The sequence below is a fragment of the Coregonus clupeaformis genome, chromosome 7, assembly GCF_020615455.1.
Source record: "Coregonus clupeaformis isolate EN_2021a chromosome 7, ASM2061545v1, whole genome shotgun sequence".
Taxonomy (NCBI): Eukaryota; Metazoa; Chordata; class Actinopteri; order Salmoniformes; family Salmonidae; genus Coregonus; species Coregonus clupeaformis.
In genome coordinates this window covers 2491054-2511848 of record NC_059198.1, presented here as the reverse complement: position 1 = coordinate 2511848, position 20795 = coordinate 2491054, and the positions used below count along the sequence as shown (strand labels likewise).

The window sequence follows — 20795 nt, the reverse complement described above, 5'->3', positions numbered from 1 at the left end:
AAAATTTAACATTTTACTCTGAATCAACAACCATTACTGTTTCCATTCTGCTTTCCTCATCTTTTATTCACCTTTGGTAATGTCTCAAACCTAATGACATTTGGAGGTTAAAAGGGACCCCAGTGCATTCTATTACCTGACTGGCTGCTGTAATAACCTGACTAGTGCTGTAATAAGGGTTGAATGAGGCATGTTCAACCCCCCAGGCTGACACAGTGACCCTAACAACAACACTGACTAACTGACCTTCCTGAATGCAAACAGCCATGCAGGGGACTTCATTTAAATCCATTTGAAGCAACAGGAAAGCCCCTTGAGATCCTCAAGCTGCCTCAAGTGCAGGCCAGACCCAAAGCGGCTGTTGGTTGTTCCTCTACCTTTTCTTCCCTTTCATTCTCTTCCTTTCTTCCCACAATGAGGGAATTATTTCCTATCCCCCTCCAGCTCCTGACAATTACATTTTGATGAAGATTTTCGTCCTGGTCTAAGCCAACCTGTGACCCCCTCCCCGGCTGCAGTGCAATAAGGAGCCAGAGTAGGTGCAGAGCTGCTTTGTTGTCATAACATTTCCATGGAGACCAACTAGACAGGAACTGTTGTCTTCCTATTGCTTTTTGCCTTTCTCTTCTAAACCATCACACACACACACACACACACACACACACACACACACACACACACACACACACACACACAAACACATCTCTCAGAGACAGAAGTCTGAGAGGGGCACCTGCAGGGCATAGATAAGACAGCAGGGTGCTGGAGCATCCAGTCAAATGACCAATTACACAGTGGGCAGACACACACACACCTCATCGCACACGCACTCCGACACACACACACACACACACACACACACACACACACACACACACACACACACACTCTCCCCCCACACATACACACCACTTTTCCCATTTAACTAAGCATAGCATATTACCCCTGCCTCACTGACACGGACATGTTTCCAGTCGAGACGCTGATTCCTGATTCGCTGGAGAAATATGGCCCACATGGGACGTGACATCACCATGACCCGCAGGCAGCCCACCTGTCAACAGCGAATCACGTGGGCTCGTTAATGAACAGTTTCCCTTACGGCATGTTGAGCAACGGATAGATGAAGAGACCAGCTCTGGGTCAATAGTTTGGAAAAGATGAGGAGAGGGATAAAAGAGAGAAACAGAGGGATGAGGCAGTCGGTCTATCTGTGTGTCTGTGCTCTTTATTAAAAGAGCCAGTCGGAAAACTGTGCTCAGCCTCTTCACTTAGAAAGAGGGGAAAGTTGGGCCGTTCTAACAGGAGTTAGAAGGAAACCTGATGTGGATGAGTGCTCTGGACGTTACACAGACCGTGCATGGGTCCCAAATGGCCCCTGGTCAAAAGTAGTGCACTATATAGGGGATAGGGTGCCATTTGGGACAGCCACCGATTATACTCACAGGAGAAAAGCAGACCTTGGAACGGTTATAGTAGTAATAATATGGCAACACTATTGGCACTGGATCTAAAGGACAGAGGATGGTTACCACATTATCAAATGTCATATCAAGCTGCATCTAAAGGACAGAGGTGTATAGATATATAGAAGGGAAGGGGGAGGGGGAGAGGGAGAGGGAGAGGGGAGGGAGGTGTATAGATATATAGAAGGGAAGGGGGAGGGGGAGAGGGGAGGGAGGTGTAGAGATATATAGAAGGGAAGGGAAGGGGGAGGGGGAGAGGGGAGGGAGGTGTATAGATATATAGAAGGGAAGGGGAGGGGGAGAGGGAGAGGGAAGGGAGGTGTATAGATATATAGAAGGGAAGGGGAGGGGGAGAGGGAGAGGGAGGGAGGTGTATAGATATATAGAAGGGAAGGGGGAGGGGAGAGGAGAGGGAGAGGGGAGGGAGGTGTATAGATATATAGAAGGGAAGGGGGAGAGGGAGAGGGAGGTGTATAGATAGATAGAAGGGGAGGGGGAGAGGGAGAGGGAGGGAGGTGTATAGATATATAGAAGGGAAGGGGGAGGGGGAGAGGGAGAGGGAGAGGGGAGGGAGGTGTATAGATATATAGAAGGGAAGGGGAGGGGGAGAGAGGGAGAGGGGAGAGAGGGGGAGGGAGGTGTATAGATATATAGAAGGGAAGGGGGAGAGGGGAGAGGGGAGGGAGGTGTAGAGATATATAGAAGGGAAGGGGGAGGGGAGAGAGGGAGAGGGGAGGGAGGTGTATAGATATATAGAAGGGAAGGGGGAGGGAGAGAGGGAGAGGGGAGGGAGGTGTATAGATAGATAGAAGGGAAGGGGGAGGGAGAGGGGAGGGTGGTGTATAGATAGATAGAAGGGAAGGGGGAGGGGGAGAGGGAGAGGGGAGGGAGGTGTATAGATATATAGAAGGGAAGGGGGAGGGAGAGGGGCGGGAGGTGTATAGATAGATAGAAGGGAAGGGGGAGGGGAGGGGAGGGTGGTGTATAGATAGATAGAAGGGAAGGGGGGGAAGGGAGAGGGAAGGGAGGTGTATAGATATAAGAAGGGAAGGGGGAGGGAGAGGGGCGGGAGGTGTATAGATAGATAGAAGGGAAGGGGGAGGGGGAGGGGAGGGAGGTGTATAGATATATAGAAGGGAAGGGGAGGGGGAGGGGGAGAGGGGAGGGAGGTGTATAGATATATAGAAGGGAAGGGGGGGAGAGGGAGAGGGAAGGGAGGAGTATAGATATATAGAAGGGAAGGGGGAGGGGGAGAGGGAGAGGGGAGGGAGGTGTAGAGATATATAGAAGGGAAGGGGGAGGGGGAGAGGGAGAGGGAGGTGTATAGATATATAGAAGGGAAGGGGGGAGGGAGAGGGGCGGGAGGTGTATAGATAGATAGAAGGGAAGGGGGAGGGGGAGGGGGAGAGGGGAGGGAGGTGTATAGATAGATAGAAGGGAAGGGGGAGGGAGAGGGGAGGGTGGTGTATAGATAGATAGAAGGGAAGGGGGAGGGGAGGGAGAGGGGAGGGAGGTGTATAGATATATAGAAGGGAAAGGGGGAGGGAGAGGGAGGTGTATAGATAGATAGAAGGGAAGGGGGAGGGGGAGAGGGAGAGGGAGAGGGGAGGGAGGTGTATAGATATATAGAAGGGAAGGGGGAGGGGGAGAGGGGAGGGAGGTGTATAGATAGATAGAAGGGAAGGGGGAGGGGGAGGGGGAGAGGGGAGGGAGGTGTATAGATAGATAGAAGGGAAAGGGGGAGGGGGAGAGGGGAGGGAGGTGTATAGATAGGTGAAAGGAGGAGGAGTGAAAGAGGATCTACTTTGGTACAGATGTACAATTATACTTTTGACTTCTAAAACTAGGTTTTTAATGCCTTGGCAACACTTACCCAATGTACCTGTGGCTGTCTTACATACACTACCTAAGTTAAATGAACTGACTAAGTCGCTCTGAATAAGAGTGTCTGCTAAATGACCAAATGTAAAAAATGTCCAAATTCAATTGAGAGAGTATAGAGAGAGGGGAAGAAACAGAAACAGCTTCATCTTTAGAGGAAGGAAAGATAAAGAGAGAGAAATATAGAGAGAGAGAGGGAAGGAAAGAGAGATTGAATGATGATAAGGTAGGGAAGAAAAAGATACAGGCCTCCACCAGCTCACACACAAACTGTTCATACTTTCATATCACCTCTACCTTACCTGTCACCCTAGACCCACTTCAATTTGCTTTCCGCCCCAATAGATCCACAGACGATGCAATTGCCATCACACTGCCCTATCCTACCTGGACAAGAGGAATACCTATGTAAGAATGTTGTTCATTGACTATAGCTCAGCATTCAACACCATAGTACCCTCCAAGCTCATCATTAAGCTCGAGGCCCTGGGTCTGAACCCCGCCCTGTGCAACTGTGTCCTGGACTTCCTGACGGGCCGCCCCCAGGTGGTGCAGGTAGGAAACAACATCTCCACTTCGCTGATCCTCAACACTGGGGCCCCACAAGGGTGCGTGCTCAGCCCCCTCCTGTACTCCCTGTTCACCTATGACTGCGTGGCCAAGCACGCCTCCAACTCAATCATCAAGTTTGCAGACGACACAACAGTAGTAGGCTTGATTACCAACAATGATGGGACCGCCTACAGGGAGGAGGTGAGGGCTCTGGGAGTGTGGTGCCAGGAAAATAACCTCTCAATCAACATCAACAAAACAAAGGAGATGATCATGGACTTCAGGAAACAGCAGAGGGTGCACCCCCCTATCCACATCGACGGGACCGCAGTGGAGAAGGTGGAAAGCTTCAAGTTCCTTGGCGTACACATCACCGACAAACTGAAATGGTCCACCCACGCAGACAGTGTGGTGAAGAAGGCGCAACAGAGCCTCTTCAACCTCAGAAGGCTGAAGAAATTTGGCTTATCACCTAAAACCCTCACAAACTTTTACAGATGCACAATTGAGAGCATCCTATCGGGCTGTATCACCGCCTGGTACGGCAGCTGCACCGCCCACAACCGCAGGGCTCTCCAGAGGGTGGTGCGGTCTGCCGAACGCATTACCGGGGGCAAACTACCCGCCCTCCAAGACACCTACAGCACCCGATGTCACAGGAAGGCCAAAAAGATCATTACGGACATCAACCACCCGAGCCACTGCCTGTTCACCCCGCTATCATCCAGAAGGCGAGGTCAGTACAGGTGCATCAAAGCTGGGACCGAGAGAATGAAAAACAGCTTCTATCTCAAGGCCATCAGACTGTTAAATAGCCATCACTAGCACATTAGAGGCTCCTGCTGCCTATTGAAATCACTGGCCACTTTAAGAAATGGGACACTAGTCACTTTAATAATGTTTACATATCTTGCACTACTCATCTCATATGTATATACTGCATTATATTCTATAATATCATTCTGTATCTTAGTCCATGCCGCTCTGTCATTGCTGTCATTGCTTGTCCATATACAGTGGGGAGAACAAGTATTTGATACACTGCCGATTTTGCAGGTTTTCCTACTTACAAAGCATGTAGAGGTCTGTAATTTTTATCATAGGTACACTTCAACAGTGAAATCCAGAAAATCACATTGTATGATTTTTAAGTAATGAATTAGCATTTTATTGCATGACATAAGTATTTGATACATCAGAAAAGCAGAACTTAATATTTAATACAGAAACCTTTGTTTGCAATTACAGAGATCATACGTTTCCTGTAGGTCTTGACCAGGTTTGCACACACTGCAGCAGGGGTTTTGGCCCACTCCTCCATACAGACCTTCTCCAGATCCTTCAGGTTTCGGGGCTGTTGCTGGGCAATACGGACTTTCAGCTCCCTCCAAAGATTTTCTATTGGGTTCAGGTCTGGAGACTGGCTAGGCCACTCCAAGACCTTAAGATGCTTCTTACGGAGCCACTCCTTAGTTGCCCTGGCTGTGTGTTTCGGGTCGTTGTCATGCTGGAAGACCCAGCTACGACCCATCTTCAATGCTCTTACTGAGGGAAGGAGGTTGTTGGCCAAGATCTCGCGATACATGGCCCCATCCATCCTCCCCTCAATACGGTGCAGTCGTCCTGTCCCCTTTGCAGAAAAGCATCCCCAAAGAATGATGTTTCCACCTCCATGCTTCACGGTTGGGATGGTGTTCTTGGGGTTGTACTCATCCTTCTTCTTCCTCCAAACACAGCGAGTGGAGTTTAGACCAAAAAGCTCTATTTTTGTCTCATCAGACCACATGACCTTCTCCCATTCCTCCTTTGGATCATCCAGATGGTCATTGGCAAACTTCAGACGGGCCTGGACATGCGCTGGCTTGAGCAGGGGGACCTTGCGTGCGCTGCAGGATTTTAATCCATGACGGCGTAGTGTGTTACTAATGGTTTTCTTTGAGACTGTGGTCCCAGCTCTCTTCAGGTCATTGACCAGGTCTTGCTGTGTAGTTCTGGGCTGATCCCTCACCTTCCTCATGATCATTGATGCCCCACGAGGTGAGATCTTGCATGGAGCACCAGACCGAGGGTGATTGACCATCATCTTGAACTTCTTCCATTTTCTAATAATTGCAGCAACAGTTGTTGCCTTCTCACCAAGCTGCTTGCCTATTGTCCTGTAGCCCATCCCAGCCTTCTGCAGGTCTACAATGTTATCCCTGATGTCCTTACACAGCTCTCTGGTCTTGGCCATTGTGGAGAGGTTGGAGTCTGTTTGATTGAGTGTGTGGACAGGTGTCTTTTATACAGGTAACGAGTTCAAACAGGTGCAGTTAATACAGGTAATGAGTGGAGAACAGGAGGGCTTCTTAAAGAAAAACTAACAGGTCTGTGAGAGCCGGAATTCTTACTGGTTAATAGGTGATCAAATACTTATGTCATGCAATAAAATGCAAATTAATTACTTAAAAATCATACAATTTGATTTTCAGGATTTTTTTTTAAGATTCCGTCTCTCACAGTTGAAGTGTACCTATGATAAAAATTACAGACCTCTACATGATTTGTAAGTAGGAAAACCTGCAAAATCGGCAGTGTATCAAATACTTGTTCTCCCCACTGTACAGTGAGGGAAAAAAGTATTTGATCCCCTGCTGATTTTGTACGTTTGCCCACTGACAAAGAAATGATCAGTCTATAATTTTAATGGTAGGTTTATTTGAACAGTGAGAGACAGAATAACAACAAAAATCCAGAAAAACGCATGTCAAAAATGTTATAAATTGATTTGCATTTTAATGAGGGAAATACGTTTTTGACTAAAATTATGATCTGATCATTTCTTTGTCAGTGGGCAAACGTACAAAATCAGCAGGGGATCAATTACTTTTTTCCCCCACTGTATGTATATATTCTTAAATCCCATTCCTTACTTTTCTGTGTGTATTGGGTATATGTTGTGAAATTGTTAGATATTACTACACTGTCGGAGCTAGAAGCACAAGCATTTCGCTACACCCGCTATAACATCTGCTAAACACGTGTATGTGACAAATAAAATGTGATTTGATTTGACCCCATCACCCCTGCAGTCAGGGCCGTATAAACTATAAAGTCTCCCCTTGCACTGATACATAATTGGGCTGGCCTGTTAAGTCTGTGTGTGTGTGTGTGTCTGTGTTTTGTCCATGTGTTGTGAAGAAGGACCTGGTGCTGTTCTCACTTTAAACCTGTGTTCTCTGTCAACCCTCCTCTTCACATCTATCTCACAGATCAGCTACTGAATAGTGAATACACACCCAGGGGAGAGAAGAGGAGAGAGGGAGGAAGGAAAGAGTAGAGGAGAGAGGGAGGAAGGAAAGAGTAGAGGAGAGTGCTGAAATGGACTTGGGATAGAGGAGAGGATGGAAAATAACTATTCCATTAGTATGGCACGGTGCCTGAAAGTGATTGTGAGTTTAAAGGTTCATTTATATTGGAGAGACGTGGGATGACTAAGTACAATCGCTTATATGTGAATTAGAGTTTGGAGCAGTCTGACTGCTTTTATCCGATTCCCCCGGTGAATTGTGGCGTGCCACGGTGACCATCATTAATTGTGTCAGCCATGTTGGGGAAACTCTGAGGAGTCGGGAGCTAGAAATACAATCACCAGATAATCTAATAGAGAAATATATTATTTTCTACTGTATGAGTTCAACCAGGCCCCAGCCAGTAAGAAAGACACTGACCTGCTAGGAGAGGCCAGAGCAGCCTCCCAGATCCAGACAGTAAGAAACAGACACAGACCTGCTAGGAGAGCCCAGAGCAGCCTCCCAGATCCAGCCAGTGTGTGAGTCATTTATAACCAATTACCTTCACGGCATTAAGCCATTTTAAACTGCCACGTCAGGATATTAGCTGCCATGAGACCAATGCTTCCAACTGCACCATCTGTGAGGAATCATAATCCAAACCATAAAAGAAAATATAGCCTCAAAGGTAAAGGAGGGATGGAGGGATGGAGGGATGTGGGTAGGGATGGAGGGATGGAGGGAGGGATGTGGGGAGGGAGGGAGGGATGGGGGGAGGGAGGGATGTGGGGAGGGGGGGGATGTGGGGAGGGAGGGAGGGATGTGGGGAGGGAGGGATGTGGGGAGGGAGGGATGGAGGGATGGAGGGAGGGAGGGATAGAGGGATGGAGGGAGGGAGGGATGTGGGGAGGGATGGAGGCAGGGAGGGAGGAGGGGCATTTTCTTATTTTTCCTTCTGTGGCAAGTTCACACAAAAGAGCTCCTTCTTTATCCTAGGGACGCTGTGCAAATACCTGCGGGATGAAATCAAACCCCTCCGAGAATTATATTAGCGATTTAACCCTGCCAGCCGCCCGGTCGCATATTTCCTCTTTATTTTTATAACGGCGGTGAAACTCCATTACTCTGGTTCTCTAAAAGAGACTTAATTTAAATCCCAGAAAGAACCTGAATTCAGGAGGAGGGAGGGAGTTAGGGAGGAAGGGAGTTAGAGAGGGAGGGAGGGAGTTAGGGAGGAAGGGAGGGGGGGAGGGAGAGGTGGCCAGGTAAAAGAGAAGGTGTGCATGTTGAAGGCTTACTCAAGCTCTGGAATAATAATTGACTTTTCACTCTCTTGGTCTAGCACATGGGGAGAGGAGGAAGGTTGAGGGGGGTGGACACTGCAGTGGGGAGGTTGGGGGAAGGAGGGGGTAGTTTGGGGTAGTTCGAGGATCAGCACACGAGTTTCCACTGAAAAGCCCATAAACGTCTTTAAAAAATGAGGGGGATTTCAGAACCCCCTAACCTCCCTCCCTCTCCTCTATTCCTGTCCTAAACCCCCCACCCACCCCTCCAGCCGAGCGTATGCTAAAATCCCAAATGACTAGCAGACTCCACAGACCGCATTTCAACTGTCAGAATGCCTGGACCACGTTCGAGTTCAGGTTCCTCTGACGGAGCGAGTGGTCACGTCTCCCACCCCTCCTCCCGCAACCCCCCACCTGGGATTTATAAAACCTAACCTTGAGCTCACCGGCCCCGGTCTGCTCACCAACCTTTTGACCACAACCGTGAGTTTTGGACCGTGATTTTCTGAGTAAACCCCTCTCCACTAGCCAGAACTCAAACAAATATAAAACTACTGTTGGGCCAACACAGGCCTAACATAAACACAACCTTTTCTCAACTTCTTGCCTGCTCTTGTTTGGAGCATCTGTCCCTAATCCTCAGAGCAGCACATCTGTGTTTGATTTTAGCATTCGAGCCGAGGGGGAAGAAGGGTGGACTGTTCTCTCCTTTATGGTAGAGAGAGGACTGTTCTCTCCTTTATGGTAGAGAGAGGACTGTTCTCTCCTTTATGGTAGAGAGAGGACTGTTCTCTCCTTTATGGTAGAGAGAGGACTGTTCTCTCCTTTATGGTAGAGAGAGGACTGTTCTCTCCTTTATGGTAGAGAGAGGACTGTTCTCTCCTTTATGGTAGAGAGAGAGGACTGTTCTCTCCTTTATGGTAGAGAGAGAGGGTCTCCTTTATGGTAGAGAGAGGACTGTTCTCTCCTTTATGGTAGAGAGAGATGGTCTCCTTTATGGTAGAGAGAGATGGACTCCTTTATGGTAGAGAGAGAGATGATCTCCTTTATGGTAGAGAGAGAGGGTCTCCTTTATGGTAGAGAGAGATGGTCTCCTTTATGGTAGAGAGAGAGAGGGTCTCCTTTATGGTAAAGAGAGAGGGTCTCCTTTATGGTAGAGAGAGAAATGGTCTCCTTTATGGTAGAGAGAGAGAGGGTCTCCTTTATGGTAGAGAGAGAGCGGGTCTCCTTTATGGTAGAGAGAGAGATGATCTCCTTTATGGTAGAGAGAGATGGTCTCCTTTATGGTAGAGAGAGAGAGGGTCTCCTTTATGGTAAAGAGAGATGGGCTCCTTTATGGTAGAGAGAGAGAGGGTATCCTTTATTGTAGAGAGAGAGAGGGTCTCTGAGTTTGGATCGATTACACCGGGTGCCCGACCCCGGATAACACACGATGCTCACACAAACACACTGTAGACAGAGTCACACAGTCTCAGGCACGACACCGGCCAACATACATTAGACACACAGCGACTAGGGCCATGGTCTCAGGAATGACCCCGGCACACACACACAGAGCAAGGAAGAGGGGAAAGGTGCAAACCGGAGGAGGGCTAGTCCCATTGTTGTCACCTCAAAGCTGGCCAGGATAGGTCTGGCATCCCCGCCCAAAATACCACCACTCCAACTTCTCCCACCCCCAACAATGACTTCTATAATACCCCCTTCATCCAAGCCACAACTAGACCCATAATCAAACCCAAACCTTCAACCAACCACCGACCCTCACTTCTATAAGACCCCTTCATCTATCACACTTAGACCAACTAAACCAAAGCCCAGCCTGAGACCCCCACCCCCAAATCCAGACTTAAACCCCCCACCACACACACATACAGCTCTGACAGAGAAGTCTCTCAGCACTGCTGCCTCGGAGGAAGAGGCCTTTAAATAACCTGTGACTTGGTTAAGAAAACACTTAGGTCAGCTCTCCAGGTACAGCCTCTGTCTCTCTCTGTGTGTGTGTGTCTGTGGCCCTGTCGCCGTCTGTGTGTGTGTGTGTGTGTGTGTGTGTGTGTGTCTGTGCCCCTGTCTCCGTCTGTGTGTGTGTGTGTGTGTGTGTGTGTGTGTGTGTGTGTGCATATGTGTAGGCAAGATAATGTGTGTGTGCCGAGAGGAGCAGAACATTCCCAGTGACTGCAGACAATGAAGAAATCTAAAACCCTGGCTGTGTTTAGTCAGTTCAGTCATGCTGCATCCATACCAAATGACCCTCGCTGATCACCCTGTCAGCTGAATGGCACATTTACCAGTTCATATATAGTGCAGGCACTACGCATCATTACAGCACTACCCTAGTTAACCCTGTACCAACAATCCCCTAACCCAGCTTGTGGGTGTGTGTGTGTAACAGGAAGCTGACAGGAAACGCAGCTAGCCCAGGTAATCGCCATGACGTCGCCATGCAGTTTTTACTGAACAAGCTGGTTGTAATTGAGTCCAATTGTAAAATTCACTGATTGCAACCGGGCCAGAAGGTCCTATTAAAGTCCTTATAATTACCTTTATGGAAAGAGAGAGAGAGAGAGAGAGAGAGAGAGAGAGAGAGAGAGAGAGAGAGAGAGAGAGAGAGAGAGAGAGAGAGAGAGAGAGAGAGAGAGAGAGAGAGAGAGAGCAAGAGAGAGATGGACAAAGAGAGAGAGAGAGAGATGGACAAAGAGAGTGAAAAAGAGAAAGAGAGAGAGAAACTTTAGGGGAAAAGAAAGGGGGACAAGAAGAGAGCAAGAGCACGATGCTAAACGCTCCACTCCTGATAGAAATCTGATCACTGACTTGAAAATGGCTCTAATGGCTGCCTTCTTCTAGCAGTAAAAACACCCAGAACCCTCTCATGCTCATCACCCACAAACCAACCCCAGTTTCTCCAATCTCCTTTTTCTCCAACTAATTTCCCTACATCATTCCTCGTCCAAGTTCTATTCCCCAAAATCTAGCTTAAATGGAGTAGCAAGAGAGAGAGAGAAAGAGAAGTGAAAGAGAGAAAGAGATAGAAGTGAAAGAGAGAAAGAGAGAGAAGTGAAAGAGAGAAAGAGAGAAAGAGAAAGAGCGAGAAAGAGAAAGAGAGAGAGAGAAAGAGAGAGAGAGAGAGAGAGAAAGAGAGAGAGAAAGAGAGAGAGAGAGAGAGGGAGAGAGAAAGAGAGAGAGAGAGAGAGAGAGAGAGAGAGAGAGAGAGAGAGAGAGAGAGAGAGAGAGAGAGAGAGAGAGAGAGAAAGAGAGAGAGAAAGAGAGAGAAAGCGAAGTGAAAGAGAGGGAGAGGGAGAGAGAGAGAGAGCGAGAGAAAGAGAGAGCGAGAGAAAGAGAGAGAGAGAGAGAGAGAGAGAGAGAGAGAGAGAGAGAGAGAGTGTCTACACTCTACCGAACTGTGACACAACACAGCCAACCTGATAGTAGCCAGCGCGATGCTTGGATTACACCCATTAAGCACAGTACATTGAATGAAAAGCAGTCGTGGTAAAAATAAATAAAGGACAAATCCCTCTTTATCTGAATCTCAGGCCCAAAAAATACACAATTAGGATATTTGACTCTGGTTTCCAGGATTGGTTTCAGAATCAACACAGTAGTGTGGTTGGGTAGAGTACGTTCATCATCCTACAGACTCAGGGTTGTGTTCATTAAGGCAAATGTACCAAAACGTTTTGCAACATGAAAAAGAAAATGCATTTCTTATTGGACATGCTCACATAGTACCTCCCCTTTTCATTCTGTTTTGTACCGTTTTCTTCCATTTGGTGCCTACTGAACATGACCCAGAGCTGTGCCCTTAAGTGTCATGTTGGAGAGTTAGACCTGAAGTGATGCCATGTTGGGGAGTTAGATCCAGAAAACTATACACCATGAGAACAGAAAAGAGAGAGGACTGGTAGCGATCAAGCTACAACTCATTTAAACAGTCATGAAGGCCATAGGGCAGGGGTATTCAACTCTTACCCTATGAGGTCAGGAGCCTGCTGGTTTTCTGTTCTACCTGATAATTAATTACACCCACCTGGTGTGCCAGGTCTAAATCAGTCCCTGATTAGAGGGGAACAATGAAAAAACGCAGCGGAACTGGCTTCCAGGTCCAGAATTGAGTTTGAGGGTCATAGGGGATGTTTGTGCATGCGTGTGTCGCATCATGCGCAACAGTACAGCCCCACACTAGGTTTCCCCTCTGGCTAGTGGTGTATATCACAGCCAACAGCCTGCATAGAGATTTATAATAACAGACAAACAATGACCCATCTCCCCCACAGCCCTGTTATCAACCATCTATAAACAGATCATAACAATCAATAAACAATGAATAACAATGAATAATGATGACGCACTCAATGTGTTGCGCTTGGAGCCAAAACAGACTGAAGTCACCACATACACCATGGTTGTATTCATTAGTGCACACTGTAGCGAAACCTTGTGCAACGGAAAACTAAAAGAAGTGTGTTATTGGATAGGTTCACATAGTACCTTCCCGTTTTGCCCCGTTTTCTTCCATTTCTGAAGTAATGCCATGTTGGGGAGTTAGACCCAGAAAACTATACACCATGAGAACAGAAAAGAGAGAGGACTGGTAGCGATCAAGCTACAACTCATTTAAACAGTCATGAAGGCCATAGGGCAGGGGTATGCAACTCTTACCCTATGAGGTCAGGAGCCTGCTGGTTTTCTGTTCTACCTGATAATTAATTACACCCACCTGGTGTGCCAGGTCTAAATCAGTCCCTGATTAGAGGGGAACAATGAAAAAACGCAGCGGAACTGGCTTCCAGGTCCAGAATTGAGTTTGAGGGTCATAGGGGATGTTTGTAGGAGATTAGCTTGAGAGAGAAACGGAGACTTGGGTTTGAAAGAGAAGTTTGGACAGGGAGCACAGAGAGGCCTGGAATAGGAGGATGGAGGGTGAGATGTATGGAGAAAGGGAAGGGGGGGTTGAGAGAGGGAAAGAGAGGGAGAAGGCAGAGGGAGAGAGAAAGAGCGAGACAGACAGACAGACAGACAGACAGACAGACAGACAGACAGACAGACAGACAGACAGACAGAGGGAGAACGAGAGAAAGAACGAGAGAAAGAGAGAGACAGACAGAGAGAAAGAGAGACAGACAGAGAGAAAGAGAGAGACAGACAGAGAGAAAGAGAGACAGACAGAGAGAAAGCGAGAGAAACAAGACATCTAAGCCAGTCTGTCCAGTCTACTGATTGGCTATATGGGTATCTGTTTTCTATCAGGTGTGGGCTAGTAGCATCTGGAGGGGAAGTGGCCTTGGGAATGACAGCCAACTGACTGAGACAGCAACTGGACCCCTCCCACAAACGAGAGCACTCAACCATGACCATCAGTCAAATCACTGGGAAGCTATTGGGCTAGCTGCTAGGCTATAAATGGACATGTTGAAGCAATAAGAGTGGGGCTTTTCCAAGATGGCAGGTCAGTTGAGCTAAAGGTCAAGGGTCAAGGGATGCTACAATTATGTCCATTCCAAATGTCTGACTTAAGTCCATTATGTTCAATTATGTTCAATCAAAAGTATTAGCAACAGTTATAGACATATTTTTCCTATGGACAAAAACAAAAATAAAGAGATGGTGTTTCTGATGTCTGTCAGATAGACAGTGAGCATGTGTTGACAAAGAGAGAGAGAGAGAGAGAGAGAGAGAGAGAGAACTGTAATGCTTACTGTTAATATTTATTGTTTATTTCACTTTTGTTTACTATCTACTTCACTTGCTTTGGCAATGTTAACATACGTTTCCCATGCCAATAAAGCCCTTAAATTGAAATTGAATTGAATTGAGAACAGACAGGGAGAATGTGCAGTGGCAGCTTGTAACCAGATGAGAAGGAGTAGAGCTCCTCACACCAATGACTGATTCTACACACAGGTGGTTGCTCTCCTAGTCTCCTAGGCCCACCACACCCACACAGTCAGTTGACAGAGGCTGAGCAAACAGACATTTCTCGCCCTAAAGAAGAAAATAAGAGACTAGGAGACAAACACACATACCTCATAACAAGCTCCCAGTTAATGATTGTGTGTTCAGTACCTCCGGGAAACAGCGTTTTAGTGGAAAAAAACACATTCCTAACAGGTTTTTGACACCTCAATAAAGACAAATGTGCTTATACCAAAATAACTTCTGAAATAGTATTTGATTGTGATATTTAGAAGCCCAGGAAAAATTGTAAAAGAGCTGACGTCCACCACTTGTGGTCACTGTAGGCTGCTACAGGCCCTCAAAACAGCTTTGGAAAAAAAGGGCTACATTTTACTTACCAAAACACATTTAGCATACCACTTTATGAAATTTGAGTGTTCACTATAGAGCTGATTTGGAGAGCCGAAAATATATTTGAAAATATATACTTCTACAGTCAATACCTGAGGAGACCATCAGACCACCACAAGGAGATTCCAGACATCCAGAGGCTTACAGGAAGGCTGATATCTTTTTCATTCAAACTGACAGCAAATGGAGGAGAACTGGAGATGAGTTGCTAAGTGGGAATGGCAGGAGGAGGGAGGTAGGGAGAGAGGGAGGGAGAGAGGTGGATGGAAGAATGGATGGAGGGAGGAACGGAGAGAGGGAGAGCGCAAAGGAGGGAGGGAGGGACGGAGGGAGGGAGACGGAAAGAGAGGGGCTGGAAAGATGGATAGACCTCTTGCTGTGTAAACTCCCAAACGACTCTCACAAAAACACAGATCAGGAATATTCCGATCAGTGGCATTCTGAGGAGAATGGAGAACGTCTCTCTGTGTTGTGTGCTAGCCCTCTGAACCAGTAAAAAAACTGTAACAATGTCACAGCTATAACTGTCCCTGTAAAAGTGCTTCACAGTTCACACATCTCAAACTCACCCCATCCATAAACACCCACCCGCACGCTTGCGCACACACCCCTCATCCACCTCCACAGTACAGTTACTTTGTGACAGGTTGGGCCTGGGTAACCAGACAAACTCCAGTCCTGAAGAACTGACCCAAGGATCAGAACCAATACCCTTGCTACCATAGCAGTGGCACAACACAGCAACGAAGCAGCACAAACACCTCTCTCTGTCCCCCTCTCTGTCCCCCTCACAAAACTATCTCTCTCTCTCTCTCTCTCTCTCTCTCACACACACACACAGAGAAGAACACTGTGACAGAGGTACTCTAGCACCCCTCCTCCTTCCTCCCTCGTTCCCTCTCTCCCTCCGGAGCCTCGACACGCTCCCTCTCTCCTCCGGTCCTCAGCATCGGCATTTGGAAAAATAAACGCAGGGAGCAGAGGATTTGGAGAGGTCAGAGGAGGGATTGAGGGAGGCTGGGGGCCAATGTGTGTGTGTTTATCACACCATGGGGAACAGTTCATTCCTATTCTGGCTTTCCCTGCTCCTCCAGCGAGTGACATATCATACTAGTGTGTGTGTGTGCTTTCTTGCAGACACGTGAGCATGCGTGCGTGTGCGCGCACTGCTACTATGACCTATAACCCCTCACCCCGTCCCCTGCCCAGACAGACATACTTGTCTCTGAGAGGACAGAGGAAAGGAAGAGGGGCTCCTCTGTTTGGGACAGGAACCAGGAAATGCTCGGAATGTAGAGAGGTACCGTCATAAGTCTGGGGGGTCCGACATCTCAGCATTCTAAGGGTGTGTCCTAAATGGCACTCTATTCCATATAGAGCCCTATGGGCCCTGGTCAAAAATAGTGTACTACATAGGGAATATAGGGTGCCATTTGGGACGCACCCTTAAACAAGTAGGGGCCTAGATCCAAGCCACACGCATCCGGCATAGGCTAAAGTGCAGTTTGTGCACATACCACAACAGGCTGGACAGTAAATGTACACTGAACATGAAGACTCACACACACTGTGAACACACTACATATCATAGATGTCCAGCTCTCATCCGTGGCAAATTGGGTGGGGTGCCTGCTTCTGCACACTCCAACACATACTTATATATGCATGTGCCTGTGCGCACGCAAACACACGCACACAGAGCAGGCCTATGGCAAGGCCCACACACACACACACTCCCAACACACACAGACACATACAGCCAGACAAACAGCAGGGTCACTGTGTACTCACCCGTTGGAGGTGCCCAGGTTGGCAGAGCCCAGAGAGGATCCCAGCTTCCTGCTGTCCCACAGTCTCACCTCCCGACCACGCATCTGAACATACAATCATGTAGAATTTAATAAATCCACTTTATAACACACACACATGGGCAAACACAAGCCCACACGCACGTACACGCGCACACACACACAACTATGCATCTGAACATACAATCATGTCAAAACACACAAACAAAATCACACACACACTTAAAACTGTGTGTAGTAATGTTGTCACCTGATCGAAGCCGGTGGTCAGTATGTGGTCAGAGTCCTTGACCCAGAGGATTCGAGAGTCCTTGTTACTCTGAAGTCCCTGGGCACTCTGTAGAGACACACAGGAGGACACAGAGTTAGACTGAATACCTGGGTTAGGTTAAGGTCACAGACAGAGAGGCTATGAGGGAGAGACACATTGAGCAACATGTTATGGTTAAGAGTCATGATGTTTTATAGCAATATGACTCAGAAACCTCATGGACATCATAGTTAAAGTAGTAGAGATGAATACATCATAGTGACAGTATTAGAGGTAAAGACATCATAGTAACAGTATTAGAGGTAAAGACATCATAGTTACAGTATTAGAGGTAAAGACATCATAGTTACAGTATTAGAGGTAAAGACATCATAGTTACAGTATTAGAGGTAAAGACATCATAGTGACAGTATTAGAGGTAAAGACATCATAGTTACAGTATTAGAGGTAAAGACATCATAGTGACAGTATTAGAGGTAAAGACATCATAGTGACAGTATTAGAGGTAAAGACATCATAGTGACAGTATTAGAGGTAAAGACATCATAGTTACAGTATTAGAGGTAAAGACATCATAGTTACAGTATTAGAGGTAAAGATAATAGTTGTTACCATTATGCTGTTGTGCATTTACCGCTATACGTCTTGCACATATACAGTACCATTCAAAAGTTTGGACACACCTACTCATTCAAGGGTTTTTCTTTATTTTTACTATGTTCTACATTGTAGAATAATAGTGAAGACATCAACACTATGAAATAACCAAAAAAAGTGTTAAACAAATCAAAATATATTTTAGATTCTTCAAAGTAGCCACATTTTGTCTTGATGACAGCTTTGCACACTCTTGGCATTCTCTCAACCAGCTTCACGAGGAATTGCCTTTCCAACAGTCTTGAAGGAGTTCCCACATATGCTGAGCACTTGTTGGCTGCTTTTCCTTCACTCTGCGGTCTAACTCATCCCAAACCATCTCAATTGAGTTGAGGTCGGGTGATTGTAGAGGCCAGGTCATCTGATGCAGCACGCCATCACTCTCCTTGGTCAAATAGCCCTTACACAGCCTGGAGGTGTGTTTTGGGTCATTGTCCGGTTGAAAAACAAATTATATTCCCACTAAGCGCAAACCAGATGGGATGGCGTATTGCTGCAGAATGCTGTGGTAGCCATGCTGGTTAAGTGTGCCTTGAATTCTAAATAAATCACAGACAGTGTCACCAGCAAAGCACCCCCACACCATCACACCTCCTCCTCCATGCTTCACGATGGGAACCACACATGCGGAGATCATCCGTTCACCTACTCTACGTAGGACAGATTATCACCGGTCTAATGTCCATTGCTCTTGTTTCTTGGCCCAAGCAAGTCTCTTCTTCTTATTGGTGTCCTTTAGTAGTTTCTTTGCAGCAATTTGACCATTAAGGCCTGATTCACACAGTGTCTGTTACTTGTTACTCTGTGAAGCATTTATTAGGGCTGCAATCTGAGGTGCAGTTAACTCTAATGAACTTATCCTCTGCTGCAGAGGTAACACTGGGTCTTCCTTTCCTGTGGCGGTCCTCATGAGAGCCAGTTTCATCATAGCGCTTGATGGTATTTGCGACCACACTTGAAGAAACTTTCAAAGTTCTTGATGTCTTAAAATAATGATGGACTGTCATTTCTCTTTGCTTATTTGAGCTGTTCTTGCCATAATATGGACTTGGTATTTTACCAAATAGGGCTATCTTCTTTATACCACCCCTACCTTGTTTAACACTTTTTTGGTTACTACATGATTCCATTTGTGTTATTTCATAGTTTTAATATCTTCACTATTATTCTACATTGTAGAAAATAGTACAAATAAAGAAAAACCCTGGAGTGAGTAGGTGTGTCCAAACTTTTGAATGGTACTGTACGTGTTGTTGACAGGGAAGGATGGTGTGTGAGATCAACATAAAGATAATGACTAACAATGAGACATCATCTCAAAGTGATGAGACGTCATCTCAGAGTGATGAGACGTCATCTCAAAGGAGGACAGCCTGGAGTGGACAGTGACGACAGAGTGACTGACAGATTGACTCATCCAAAGTGGAGGGGAAAACAAGAGACTGTTCTCTAGTCCTGCTTGTGAGAGATCCACAGAGGACAAACCGGGTGTTGTCCCAATGAAATAATGAATGAATGAATGGCTTGTTATTGTTGATAAACCAGACTAGGTGACTTCTGCCCCCGAGACCAGGTTCTATTACTGCTATGACTGTCTCTATGTTACTGAAACACTTCTACCATGGAAATTGGTGTCAAAACAACCTTGTTAGAACGTTAAAACAACATTGTTGCAACAATAGACAATGTTAGACAGGGGTGCTGCTGCCCTGAAACTGATACAGGGTCAGGGAAGAGGAAGGATGACTAACAACTGAGGTTAGCTTTTGCTTAACGGTACAGTAGCTTAGGTGTCACAACAATGTTGTGAAAATGTTAGACATGGTTCCTGCTCCCTTGACACTGATACAGTGAAGAGGAAGGGTGACTAACAACGGAGGTTAGTTTAACGTTACAGTAGGTGTCACAACATATATGCCTAAAGAACTTCAGTTGAAACATTGTTAGAATGTTATTCAGGGTTGCTGCTCCCCTGATATGGGGTCAGGGAAATGGAAGGGTGACTAACAACTGAGGTTAGGTTGGCCTAACGATACAGAAGCTATAGTTGTCACAACATATACAGTGGGGAGAACAAGTATTTGATACACTGCCGATTTTGCAGGTTTTCCTACTTACAAAGCATGTAGAGGTCTGTAATTTTTTATCATTTGGTACACTTCAACAGTGAGAGACGGAATCTAAAACAAAAATTAAGAAAATCACATTGTATGATTTTTAAGTAATTAATTTGCATTTTATTGCATGACATACGTATTTGATACATCAGAAAAGCAGAACTTAATATTTGGTACAGAAACCTTTTTTTGCAATTACAGAGATCATACGTTTCCTGTAGGTCTTGACCAGGTTTGCACACACTGCAGCAGGGATTTTGGCCCACTCCTCCATACAGACCTTCTCCAGATCCTTCAGGTTTCAGGGCTGTCGCTGGGCAATACGGACTTTCAGCTCCCTCCAAAGATTTTCTATTGGGTTCAGGTCTGGAGACTGGCTAGGCCACTCCAGGACCTTGAGATGCTTCTTACTCCTTAGTTGCCCTGGCTGTGTGTTTCGGGTCGTTGTCATGCTGGAAGACCCAGCCACGACCCATCTTCAATGCTCTTACTGAGGGAAGGAGGATGTTGACCAAGATCTCGCGATACATGGCCCCATCCATCCTCCCCTCAATACGGTGCAGTCGTCCTGTCCCCTTTGCAGAAAAGCATCCCCAAAGAATGATGTTTCCACCTCCATGCTTCACGGTTGGGATGGTGTTCTTGGGGTTGTACTCATCCTTCTTCTTGCTCCAAACACGGCGAGTGGAGTTTAGCCCAAAAAGCTATATTTTCTGTCTCATCAGACCACATGACCTTCTCCCATTCCTCCTCTGGATCATCCAGATGGTCATTGGCAAACTTCAGACGGGCCTGGACATGCGCTGGCTTGAGCAGGGGGACCTTGTGTGCGCTGCAGGATTTTAATCTATGACGGCGTAGTGTGTTACTAATGGTTTTCTTTGAGACTGTGGTCCCAGCTCTCTTCAGGTCATTGACCAGGTCCTGCCGTGTAGTTCTGGGCTGATCCCTCACCTTCCTCATGATCATTGATGCCCCACAAGGTGAGATCTTGCATGGAGCCCCAGACCGAGGGTGATTGACCGTCATCTTGAACTTCTTCCATTTTCTAATAATTGCGCCAACAGTTGTTGCCTTCTCACCAAGCTGCTTGCCTATTGTCCTGTAGCCCATCTCAGCCTTGTGCAGGTCTACAATTTTATCCCTGATGTCCTTACACAGCTCTCTGGTCTTGGCCTT

At 46.7% G+C, this 20795-nt stretch overlaps 1 protein-coding gene across 1 annotated transcript in view; it reads right to left on the bottom strand.

Moving 5' to 3' along the window:
* The window catches only part of LOC121551867 (coronin-7-like), a 213974-nt gene that overhangs the window by 118311 nt on the left and 74868 nt on the right, over positions 1 to 20795 (bottom strand). The window contains exons 8-9 of the mRNA XM_045221050.1: positions 16822 to 16908; positions 16555 to 16637 (exon numbers count right to left, since the gene is read on the bottom strand). Of these exons, the coding sequence (XP_045076985.1) occupies positions 16555 to 16637; positions 16822 to 16908 (170 nt within the window). The remainder of the gene's footprint in view (positions 1 to 16554; positions 16638 to 16821; positions 16909 to 20795) is intronic.